At 42.8% G+C, this 13,477-nt stretch overlaps 1 protein-coding gene across 2 annotated transcripts in view; it reads right to left on the bottom strand.

Moving 5' to 3' along the window:
* lef1 (lymphoid enhancer-binding factor 1) overlaps positions 1 to 13,477 on the bottom strand; it is a 177,483-nt gene that overhangs the window by 90,552 nt on the left and 73,454 nt on the right. For both annotated transcript variants that reach the window (XM_063046806.1, XM_063046805.1), the window contains exon 4: positions 4,328 to 4,460. In XM_063046806.1, the coding sequence (XP_062902876.1) occupies positions 4,328 to 4,460 (133 nt within the window). The remainder of the gene's footprint in view (positions 1 to 4,327; positions 4,461 to 13,477) is intronic.

Genomic DNA, 13,477 nt, shown 5'->3' with positions numbered 1-13,477 from the left:
CTCGTCCTCCGTCCCTTCAGTTCGGTTCCCACCCCCCAACAATTCTAGTTTAGACTCTCCCCAACGGCCTTAGCAAACCTCCCTGCCGGGATATTGGTCCTCCTCAGATTCAAGTGCAACCCATCCTTTTTGTACAGGTCACACCTGCCCCAAAAGAGGTCTCAATGATCCAGAAATATGAATCCCTGCCCCCTGCTCCAATCCCTCAGCCACGCATTTAACCTCCACGTTATTCTATTCCTATACTCACTGTCACATGGCACAGGCAGTAATCCTGAGATTACTACCTTTGCGGTCCTGCTTCTCAATTTCCTTCCTAACTCCCTGTAGTCTGTTTTCAGGACCTCCTCCCTTTTTCTACATATTGGTCGTTGATATCAATATGTACCACGACCTCTGGCTGTTCTCCTTCCCACTTCAGGATATCATAGAAGCGATCAACAACATCCCGGACCCTGGCACCTGGGAGGCAAACTACCAGCTGCGGTCGTGCCTTGATCAAACCGCTGAAGAAATTTCCATCTCCCTTTAAACTCTTCTCGCTGTTCTAACTGGCTGACATCCACGTGCTTGCGCAATCGTGCCTTGATTTTTGTATTTGCACAGCTTGCTGTCTTCTGCGCACTGGTTGAACGCCCAAATTGGTGCAATTTTTTATTGATTCTGTTATATAGATTTATTGAGTATGCCCGCAAGAAAATGAATCTCAGGGATGTATATGGTGACACAGGTGTTCTTTGATAATGAATTTATTTTGATCTTTGATGATGTGTAAGTTTCATGCAAAGATGACGGGAAGTGCTCATGGACAATAAGAAGTCTATGATGTCTGGTCCTGACATTACCATCACTGTTCCATCACAATTAACATCCTATAAGATCATTATAGCACACAGATACTCATCTGGACCAGCCACTGTGGCTATAAGAGCACGCCAGAGGCTAATTCTTTACACAATCTACAAGGTTTGGGAGGTGTGCAATGGAATACTTTCTATCTAAATAGATGAGAACAGCCTAACAAGCATCAATAGTTTGACACCATCTAGGACAAAGCAGCCCACTTGATTGGCAACCCATCCCCTACCTTAAATTCATCTCCAGTATACAATGGCTACAGGGGGGGTAACATTGACAATAGCACAATATCACTCAACCAGGCTTGTTTCTACGCAACCCCTCAGATCGAAAAGGACAAGGGCACCTGTCGGCTGTACGCCATTTGGATTTGGAAATATGCTGTCATTCGTTCATTATCATTGCATCTAAGTCCTGGAGCTCCACACCCAACAGCATTGTGGGAGTACCTTCACGTGAGGGCTGCAGAGACGCAAGAGGGTGATCACGATCACAGTTTCAAGGACAATTGGGATTGGGCAATAATGCTGATCTTGCCAGTGATGCCTTCATTCCAAATATGAATGAAGAAAAAATTCAACCAAGCTATTCTTCCAGTATAGTACAGTTCAGTCTATTCTATCCACCTTCTGCTTTATACACTGTCTTGAACCATAGATGCTATCAATCCTCCGCTTGACCATCAAATGGCCATTTTTCTTTGTGTGACCAGATACATAGTATAGCCTCATTTGCATGAAAAGCAGTGATTTCACTGACCAATTGCTCGCAGTTCAGCATTCCCTAGTAGATCATTGGATAACCGGCAATGGGAAGAATCTTTAGACAATAATGGCATTTTATTGCAGTTCAGCTGAGAGCAGCAAGAAGGATTTAACCCCATCCGCCCGAGTCTCTGCCACAACAGATGGTGCAGTAACTCGCTGAGCAATCGAGGATTAGACACACACCTTGCATGCTCACACAACCACACATCAACATGCATGCACTCCACATGCACACACAAGAACATGTGCACCCACCCATGCATCATGCACATACACACACACGTATGCGTACAAATGCACACATGACCATAAACATGTGAATGCCCACGTACATGAACATAGGCATATATTCATCATATTCATACATAATATGAATATGATGACCATCTGCCACACAAAGGAAAGTGTCCATCACATACACTTGAATGCACGTGAACATACATGTGAAACCACGAATGTATGATTACACACAGGAATACACACAACCAAGCACACAGGAACGCAAGCTCACACACACATACCCACACTTGCATGCATGCACGTACACACAACACTCTCAAAACAGGCAACCCTGCTCTTTATTTAGTCTGCGTGCAGCATGTAAACACTATTTCCTCTCTGGCCTCCTCCTGTGATGGTGGCACTCTGTGCTTGTTCAGCTGCTCTGCCCACAACAGGCAAGACCCAGTACTGTTCATCACTGGTACTTTCACTACTGCAGAGCAGAGTTTTGAAGTTAAGCAACTATTTCTTTCAAGATACCTTTGCTCCAGCGAATCAGTTCCTGGATTTGAAGCATATTTTAGAACAGATTGGGATGACTCTGAGATAACTTCAGCAGATCCCACATCACTCAGTGCAGCTGTGGAAAAGTAGGCAGCAGCAAGTCAGCATCGTTCTTATTTCTTCTGGTGTTGATCTTGTCAACCAACACCTGCGATCTATTTTACTTGGAGATTAGACTTCCTTGAAGTTTCACGGCGAAGACAGTTCTTGGCAAGTTGTTCAAACTTCTCATTTATCATAGGTAATCTGGATTTAATGTCTATCTTTATGCTGTATTACTCTTTAGTTCACAGACCTTGATTTTTACTTTCCCTTCCGACATAGAAGAAGGAAATCTCAGTCGATCAAGCTGATGTTGGCTCACAGAGCAATCCCATTCACCACTAATTTTCCTTGTAAATTATTCTCATCATCTTCCCATCAGCACTGCCCAGATCCTATCATTCATCCATGCACTTGGGGCAATTTATTGCAGATTACTAACATAGATAGATTGACATAGAACAGTGTCGACCACGAACAGGCTCTTTAGTCAAATGTCTGTGCCGAATGTGAATGCCAAACTCCCATCTACCAACCCTCCCATCCTTGGAATGCAGGGTAGTGTGGGGGCTAAGGCACGTAATCCAGAGTACCAAGGGGAAGTCCACATGGAGGAATGTGCAAGCTCCACGCAGACGGCAGGGCAGGATCAGGATTGAACCTGTATCACTGGAACAGCGATGCAGAAGCTTCACAGAATAGTGTCCTACATATTTCAGCCCTTCCAAATACTATTTAAACATGGTGAAGCATCCTGCCTCTACCAACTTTTAAGACAGTGAGTTCCACATCCCCATTATTTATTGAGTGAAACAGATTTTTCTTAACTTCTCCCTAATTCTTTTACCCCTTCCACGATTCCTTTGTCCATTCATCCCTAGCCACGAATCTCCCACCCAGCACTTATCCCTTAGCATTACACCTGCCCATTCACCTCCTCCCTCACTTCCATTCAGGGCCCCAAACAGTCCTTCCAGGTGAGGCAACACTTCACCTGCGAATCTGCTGGGGTTATCTATTGTGTCTGGTGCTCCCAAGGCAGCCCCCTCTACATTGGTGAGACCTGTTATAAATTGGGGGACTGCTTTGTCGAGCACCTCTGCTCCATCTGTCAAAAGCAGAGCTTCCCAGTGGCCATACATGTTAATTCTAATTCCCATTCCCATTCCAACATGTCAACTCATGGTCTCCTCTTCTTGCCAAGATGAGTCCACCCTCTTATATTCTTTCTGGGTACTGCCAACCTGATGACATGAATATCATATTTCTTCTTTCGGTAATTTATTTTTTCATAGCCCCCCCCCCTTCTATTCCTCACCCTGACCTTCAACCTCTTCTCACCTGCCTATTATTTCCCCTGGGTCCCTTCTTCCTTCCCTTTCTCCTATGGTCCAGTCTCCTCCCCAGCCCTTTACCTTTCCCACACATTTGGCTATCTCCTTTCCCTCCCCCACCTTTTTATTCTGGCATCTTCCCCCTTCCAGTTCAGTCCAGAAGAAGGTTTTTGGCCCAAAACATTGACTGTGTATTCATTTCCATAGATGTTGCCTGACCTGTTGAGGTTCTCCAGCATTCTGTGTGTGCTGCTTTGGATTTCCAGCTTCTGCAGACTTTCTCGTGTTTATCTTAAATTTATGCTGCCCAGTTACTAACCTCTCAATCGAGGGAAATGAGCCCTTCCTGTTTACATTGACTCATTTTCATAATGAGTCGCATGCCTCAATTATGCCTCCCCCTCCATCTCCTTTGCACCAAAGAAAACAATCCTATAGCTTTAATTCCCCGATTATGAACAGATGTTAAAAATAACACATTTGCTATATTACCTTCTTTATATTCAGATTCAGTCAAACTTTGCATGGGAGATTCCTCACCTCTCTTGGAGCTGGTGTCTGTGGGGATTTGTGTCGGATGAGATCCCAGCGTGAAGTGCTCATCGCTGTATGTGATGAGAGGGGTGAGAGGGTGAACTGCGTGGCATGGTTGCACAACAGGTACCTTATTTGACTGGAAGACAGAAAAGAAGAGAGTACAGATTCTGTCAGTGTCAATTGATGAAAACAATGCCATTCAATGTGTCTATACAGGTGTCCCCCGCTTTTTGAACATTCACTTTACGAAAGCTCGCTGTTATGAAAGACCTACATTAGTTACCTATTTTCGCTAATAGAAGATCTTTTCACTGTTACGAAAAAAGGCAACGCGCGATAAAAGGCAGCACGTGACCCAAGCAGCCAAGCTCCTCCCCCGGAACTGCATTCTAGCCGGCATTGCTTAAACACGTGCCTGTGAGCAGCTGTTTGCAAGATGAGTTCTAAGGTATCAGAAAAGCCTAAAAGAGCTTGTAAGGGTGTTACACTTGGCGTAAAACTAGACATAATTAAGCATTTCAATTGTGGTGAACGAAGTAAGGACAAAGTGAGTTTGGCTTGTGGAAGTTGACGAAGATGATGTTGAAGAGGTTTTGGCAACAGGAAAGGATAACAATCGAAACCGAATGCAGTAGTGAACGGACCGAAAGTGAAGTTGTCCAGGAACTGAACATGAAGCAACTGCATGAGATGATAGAAAAATATGCAAAGCTAAGTAGTCAAGCATACTGTCGTTTTTCAAGCCTTCCACATCAGCCACAGCAGACGATGAACCTCGACCTTCGACATCGAGGCAGGCAGACATAGAAGAAGATGACCTGCCTGCCATGATGGAAACAGATGACGATGAGATGACACCCCAGTGTCCCACCACCCCAACCCCTGAGCCGCGGACTGATACATTGCCGCGGAGAATGCAGCGGTAGCTGGGACGTACCCAGCACATCTTTAAGAAAAAAGCCAAAATAAACAAGCTAATTAATTAGGTGCCGCCAGGCACATAAATGTCGGCCCAGATCAGAGGCGATTGCCGATTGCGTCGCCTCTGATCTGGGCCGACATTTACGTGCCGGGCGGCACCTCATTAATTAGCTTGTTTATTTCGGCTTTTTTCTTAAAGATGTGCTGGGTACGTCCCGGCTACCGCAGCACCACTGCTTTCTCTGCGGATCAGTATCGGTCGGCGGCCCGGAGGTTGGGGACTACTGCACCACCCCAACCTCCAATGACTCAGCCTAACACACCATCACCAGTGTGTTCGGCACTGATTTCCCAATTCCCGTAAGTGATACTACACTGTACATACATTATTTCTACTTTATATAGGCTGTGTATTTTTATGTGTTATTTGGTATGATTTGGCAGCTTCATAGCTTAAAGGTTACTGGAGAGAGTGTTTCTGCCGAGAGCGCTTGCGTGAGATTTTCGCTACGGAGAACAGTGCAGCAATGATTATAGAAAAGTATCTCTACTTTATATAGGCTGTGTAATTATCATATCACTCCTGCTTTTACTATATGTTACTGTTATTTTAGGTTTTGTGTGTTATTTGGCATGATTTGGTAGGTTATTTTTTGGGTCTGGGAACGCTCACAAATTTTCCCCATATAAATAAATGGTAATTGCTTCTTCACTTTCCGACGTTCCGTCTTACGAACCATTTCATAGGAACGCTGTACCTTCGGATGGCGGGGGAAAGCTGTACAATGAACGGTGGGAATCAGAATGACCTGCACAGACAAGGTACGTTTCCTCAGGTGAAGATTCCCACCGTGCTCCAAAAGAATAGAAATTGAAAAGTAAGGCGGAAATCATTGAAAACCTACATAAAATTAGATAGTGGTCATCAGCTAATTCTCTTGGCTTGTCTTCATTACTGCTCTGGCCTTATTTCATCCATTAATAACCTGCTTGAGCCTCAAGAGCTACTTTATCCCAGGATGGACCCCGAGCCGTTGTCACTTCCCGCAATGGCACCCTGCAATAATTCATCACTGGTATCAGCAAGGTCAGCGGTGCAGAAATACTGAGAGGAAATATCCAGAACATTTGCCAGGAGGGTAGGATTCTCGCTCCTGGATTTCCTTCACAATGTAGCCGTGTCTGTGAAGGAATGGGATCGCGAACAAACAGCTGGTAAGTTTTTCTTCATTTAGAGAGTGAATGAATGGAGAGCCTTAGGGGTAATTATAACATCGAGTAACATTACCTGCTACACAACTCTCCCAAATTCTGTCTCTCAGGAGAAGTGTACAGCACAGAGTGGATTGAATTTGCTTCTTTTATGCTGTTGTGCATCAGCTATCAACCACAGTCAATGAAATATATGTCAGGAGTTAAGGAGCTAAGGCTTTACTCTTTGGAGAGAAGGGGGATGAGAGGAGACATGACAGAGGTGTACAAGATTATAAGAGGAATAGATAAAGTGGATAGCCAGCGCCTCTTCTCCAGGGCACCACTGCTCAATACAAGAGGACATGTCTTTAAGGTAAAGGGTGGGAAGTTCAAGGGGGATATTAGAGGAAGGTTTTTTACTCAGAGAGTGGTTGGTGCGTGGAATGCACTGCCTGAGTCAGCGGTGGAGGCAGATACACTAGTGAAGTTTAAGAGAGTACTAGACAGGTATACGGAGGAATTTAAGGTGGGGGTTTATATGGGAGGCAGGGTTTGAGGGTCGGCACAACATTGTGGGCCGAAGGGCCTGTACTGTGCTGTACTATTCTATGTTCTATTTAGGAGTTAAGAGTGCAAGCAACAGGCTATGAAGTAAGTTTATTACTGTTGTTGGTAATGAATTCCTAGGCAATAGTGTCCAAAGGTTTGAAGTGTCCTCCTATAACATAATCTAAAGGAATAACCTCATGAATCTGGTTTAATGTGCTCCAGTGATACTGAACTGAATCAAATGTCAAGAATATCTGTAACACTGTAGCAAAATCAAGTTACTAAAACATACCCTTTAGATTTCTTTCACTTGCAATGAACCATTTACAAGATATTTATAGATCATAAAATACTTATTAAAAGGGCACTTTGTGTAAACAATCCCTATGACTTAGAGATACGTGTCACATATTTGGTTCTAAAAAGACAACATCAATGGATAGAAATGATTTAACCGGCACTAGTATTTGTCGCGAAATTCCTCAGGAGAAAACGTAACCTTAAGTACTGTGGCAGCACTGCTCCACCAATTAAAGCAACAGGATCTCATCAGGAAGTGATGCTACAATATTAAGACCAGACAGCCTCGATCTCTTGAGAGGAAGTGGGTTTTGTCTCCGTGGATTTTATTTTATTGTAAATTCTGTGCCAAAGGGAGATTCAAGAAGGTCTGGCTTGCCTGCATTACCGAAATAACGCTCACTGTTTAAGAATTGCTGCTACCAAGATCTTAATGTCTTAAATTGGTCAAAATCAGGTTGGTATCCCCATCAATGTTGTAGCACTTGGTGGTGAAAGTTGGAGGTTGAATTGAAATTGCATTTTGGCTGCCTCATTGATTTAACAGGAAGACCTTGTTCTTTTATTAGCTGTCTAGAGGACATAGGCTTTCATAAGCACATTGGACAGAAAAAGGAGGGGTGGGTGGATATCTCTGTGAAACTGTGGAGGAATTTTGATATCATTTCCTGCCTGCAGTCTGTCACATGCCGGTGGCAGAAAAATGCAATAGTCACCAGAGGTTCCGTACCCACAGCCCAATCAAAAATTATTACAGCCCAAATTTACTTGCAGTGGTGCTAGAAAGTTTGCAAACCCAGTAGAATTTTCTCTATTTCTGCATAAATATGAGCTAAAGTGTGATCAGGTCTTCATGTAAGTCTTAAAACTAGATAAAGAAAACCCAATTAAATAAATAACACAAAACATTATGCTAGTTCATTTATCTATTGAGAAAAATTATCCAATATTACATCTATTTGTTGGAAAAAGTATGTGAACTTTTGCTTTCAGTAACTGGCATGATCCCTTGTACAGCAATAACCTCAGATAACCGTTTCCAATACTATTCATCAGCCCTTGCAGAACAGCTTTAAGGAATTTTAGGTCATTCCTCCTTATAAAACTGCTTCAACTCTGGAATGTTGGTGGGCTTGCATGAACTGCTTACACAAAATTTCTATAGGATTAAGGTCAGGACTTTGACTCGGCCATTCCATAAAATTAATTGTCTTCTTTTTAACCATTCTGTTGTTGATCTACTCTTGTCTTTTGAATCATTACCTTGTTGCATTATCCAGCTTCTATTAAGCTTCAGGTGACACACTGCTACCCTGACATTCTCCTGTAAAATGTCTTGATACAATTTTGAATTCATTGTTCCCTCAACAATTGCAAGCTGTCCAGGCCCCCCTGCTCCTTCCACCATGCTACATAGTTGGGATGAAGGTCTTGGTTGCTGGCATGCAGTGCCCTTTTTCTTCCAAACACAGCAGAGTGCATTTCTGCCAATAAGTTCAACTTTTGTCTCATCTGTCCACAGAACATTGTCCCAGAGGCATTGTAGATCATCCAAGTGGTCTTTTGCAAACTTAAGATGTGTAGCAATGCTTTTTCTTGGAGAGCAGTGGTTTCCTCCATGGTGTCCTTCCATGAACACCATTCTTGTTCGGTGTTTTTCTTATAGTGGACACTTGAACAGAGACTTTAGCAAGTTTTAGAGATTTCTGCACGTCTTTTGCTGTTACCCTTGGGTTTTTTGTCACTTCCTTTAGCACTGCACATTGTGCTCTTGGTGTGATTTTTGCAGGATGCCTACTCCTAGTGAGAGTAGCAACAGTATTGTGTTTCCTCCATTTGGAGACAATTTCTCTTACTGTGAACTGGTGAACACTCAGGTCTTTAGAAATGCTTTTGTAGCCTTTTCCAGCTTCATGCATCTCTACGATCCTTCTTCTAAGGTCCTCTGAAAGTTGTTTTGATTGAATCATAGTGCACATAAACAAAACTTTCTTGAGAAGAGCAGGCTCTGTCAGTAACCTGACTTTGTGTGTCTTTTTTATTGGCCAGGGCACCTCCTCAACCCACACTTCCCATCTCATCTCATTGATTGGAACACCTGACTCCAAATAGAAGGTATTACCCAGAGGTTCACGTACTTTTTCCAACAGATACAATGTAATATTGGATCATTTTTCTCAATAAATAAATGAACAAGTATAATGTTTTTGTGTTATTTATTTCATTAAGTCCTCTATCGAGTTTTAGGATTTATTTGAAGATCTGATCACATTTTATCTCGTATTTACGTAGAAATAGAGAAAATTCTACAGGGTTCATGAACTTTCTAGCACCACTGTAACTCATTTAAAATGTGCTTCATAGGCATAGATATGAGAGGTATTATCAATATAGATGCTGTTGCATTACTGTCAGATAATAGATACAAAATACTTCTTAGCTCGATTATCCCCCTTTTAACTTAGAAAGAACTGCAAGACTGGCTCACAATGGCAAATGGGTTGTGTGTGATCCCAGCCAAAAGGAAAACAGCATCATCACACTCATTGATATGTTAGAACAGAACAGGACATTTGGATGATGGAGAGACCCTGCTGGGAACACAGGCAGTGTAACCTTGGGGCATTAGGTTTCTTTATTTCTGTGGGTAGGAGAGTTTCACTGTGCTTTCTGAATCAAATGCCATTGCAACTCTGAGTTCTGCCTTCAACCCTACCAGGCCATCATTGCCTTGCACTGATGGGATTCCCTGAGAGCAATGGCAGCGGACACTGAAATGTGAGATGATGCACTTTCTAGGTAAGTTTAGTGATTGTAGTGCTCGCTGTTTAATTTATATACATGATTCCTGCATTATAAATATGCGGTAGATGGCAAATTATTCTGCTGAATTGTGAATCTGTGACAAGATTGGGGATAACAGCCTGTGCAAGCAAGCTGATGACGTTGCATAGGTTGAGTTACTCTGCGATTTCTCCCGTTCAGCGAATCAGTGTAAGTTTTCTTACGTGAGCCAATCAGTAAAGCGTGACACTTGATTCTCTTTGCTTCTGACAGGTTTAATATGCCAGGCCACATAGCAAGCATGTGACGTGCTACAAGCAAGACATTTTAATTACATAGATAGAAGCGGAATCAAGCACTGGAGGCTATGTGAGGCTTGGATAATTCAAATGTAAATCCTAAACTTTGCGAGTTTTCCCCTAGTCAACGGTGATATTATAAAAATCCCCTTTCTGCTACCTCCACTTGCTGGACACAACACAATGCATGTGTATCTTGGAGTTACAGTGGAATTGTACCACAATATGACTTGCTGCAATGGGAGTATATGCAAATAACAGATATACAGTAATCATGCATGTTATTAATCTGTATTGAGTTTAATAGAAAAACCCGCTGTAGGCACTGCAAAAAGAAATCAGGAAAGCTGGTGCCAGGTACAGAGATTCTCATCTCCCTATGATTGAATTGGCTGAATCATGTCTTAAGGGGAACTCAACCTACACTGTGGTTTAATATAGTAGATGCTATTTCTTAAGCCGTGCTCAGGAGATACACGGATGGCATACAACTCCAGGAGGTGTGGTATACAATGTCAGCATTACTGAGAGAGAGAGAGAGTAATTATTAAATGCTGCAGTATATTCTTCAGGACACTGACATCACAGAGAATTGTTTTTGTGTTCAGACATCATAAATGGGTTAGAACATAATTCCTCTACTGCCAACTCCCAATTGTACATGATCAATTTTGTAAGCCTGATGGCTCCCTATTCCTTCAATCATGCTTTAAAACCTCTTCAAAGATTCAAAAGTTCATTAATTATCAAAGTACGTCTCCATAAAAACTCCAGATAGTATATTCTCCAGATAGCCACAAAAGAAAGAAGGAACATGAAAGCTGTTCAGAGAACGACTCCCGCACGGTAAAGAATGGCATCCCGATCATCAACCCCAAACCACCCTCTCCCCTCTCAAAATGTAACAATAACTTCCAGCACCAAACCGCCACCCCTCACACAACAAAAGGAAAGGAATGGGTGAAAAACACAGAATATAAAAACTATCAGTCTGAAGAAGCCTACCGTCCACAAATGCAATAGTCCAACCCATAAGGCAGAACCACAGTAACATCCTCCTTCATCGTCGAAAGAGAGAGGCACCACACAAGCGCAGAGACCCACCCGTCTGTCGCGGTGAGCCGCACAGCGTTAGGGCACTCAGGCCCCTTCTCCGGCGGTGATCAAGCAGCAGGCAGTCAGTGCTGAACTCTTGCTTGCCTTCAGCATTCACCCCGATGCTTCAACGCACATCCTAGGATTTATAACTATTTGCTGTAGGAACTCAGCAGGTTGAGGAACATCCATTAGGATAGAAGAAATGTTGGTGCTCTGGGTCAAAACTCTGCTTCAGTTCCCTTCCCCTGCAGACGCTGCTCAGCTCTCTGAGTTCCTCCAGCAAGAGGATTGTAGATTTCAACATCTGCAGTCTCTTGTATCCCTCAGGTTGACAACACAGATACTTTGCATTGAGTGAAGTACCCACCAAGAGGCTCATCTCCACCACCCGCTCCATAATGCTTCCATCCTTGCTGGGTTCCCCAAAAGGAATGGAAGAAAAACAAAGAGCAGAGTGCAAATGAAAGGAAGATAGATGTTAAATTAGTCACTGCCTCGGGGTCTTCTCAATGTGCTCTTTTTGTAGTATGGGAACTGTTATACATTGAAACATAGCAATAATCTGTACACAGCAAGATCCAAATCATAGTAGTTAATATTGACTGGATATTCTGCCTAAGTTACACTGGATCAGAGATTGGATGGGACACCAGGCAGGACATTCCAGTCCTGGTGCAGGCTTTCAATCCAAAATTTCCACAATTCCTTCCCCCGTCATAGATGCTACTCAGACTACAGAGTTCCTCCAGCAACACAACAAAATGCTGGAGGATCTCAGCAGGCCAGGCAGCATCTATGGAAAAGGTAAACAGTCGACGTTTCGGGCCGAGACCCTTCATTAGGTTCTGAATAAGGGTCTCAGCCCAAAATGCCAACTGTTTACCTTTTCCATAGATGATACCTGTCCTGCTGAATTCCTCCAGCATTTTGTGTGTATTGCTTTGATTTCCAGCATCCGCAGATTTTCTCTTGTTTGAGTTCTTCCAGCAGATGGTTTGTTGCCCTGGACTTCTTTAAAGCAGTACCCTAGGATCCTTGAGATCCATGTGAGCCGCTAGACGGAGTCTCAGGTCAATAGCTAATCCCTCTGACAGTGCCACACTCATTCACCCACTGTAATGCCACATTACCACCAACCAAAACATCACCCTTTGTCTACATTACTAGTGGCAATTGTCACCCACAACAATCCATGCTGCTTCACAAATTAAAACACCACAAATGCAAAATCTGAATTAAAAACTCAAAATGATGGAACCTTCATCAAGTCATTTAAACAAGCTGTTTCTCCCCACAGAGAACCTCCCTGACCTGCTGAGTTGCCAGCAATTTCTACTTTTATATAGGGTCTCATGGAGCCTGTTTTTGGAGATTGTCAATATATCCTACACCAACACTGTGTACTGTCAAATATGGGTCAAAAATGAGTGTTGCACTCTGCTAACAAAATCCAGAAAATGCAGCAGGATATAACATTCTGCCCAACGGTTTATATTAAACCTGATTGGAATTATTAAAAGACCAAGAGCAACGGCCATTTTTCTGGGTCTTTCTTAACCTTGATGCATTCCCAATTCAACAAAGAGTGTCTTCTAAATAACCTTACTCTTGTAACATAAGAATTGCTCCAGTAAACCTGTATACAGCAAAATCCCATCCTCACAGGTATTTACTTATTTAAGTGGCCAAATCATTTGATTCAGGCGTTGGCTAAGGAGACTGTGGAAATATCCACTATTTACCACACCCATTGGGGAAGACAAATATGGTTGACCCTAGTGATGAAACAAAGAGTTTCAGGAAAAGAAGGCCTGGATCTCCCAGACTCATCATTGAGAAATCATGGAGTAGACTGCTCATTTCCAGATGTTTGTCCAAAATGATGCAGAAACGACATAATGAAAATAAAAATACACAGTACATCACACTATGACTGAACATCAATGAGGAATCAGTGACATCACTATCAACACCAATGTAATATGCTGGAGAAAAGGGGCCTTGATTT

This window comes from Mobula hypostoma, chromosome 4 (genome assembly GCF_963921235.1).
Source record: "Mobula hypostoma chromosome 4, sMobHyp1.1, whole genome shotgun sequence".
In the NCBI taxonomy this organism is placed as follows: domain Eukaryota; kingdom Metazoa; phylum Chordata; class Chondrichthyes; order Myliobatiformes; family Myliobatidae; genus Mobula; species Mobula hypostoma.
The sequence above is the reverse complement of the archived record's forward strand: the minus strand, read 5'-3'. Positions and strand labels throughout refer to the sequence as shown.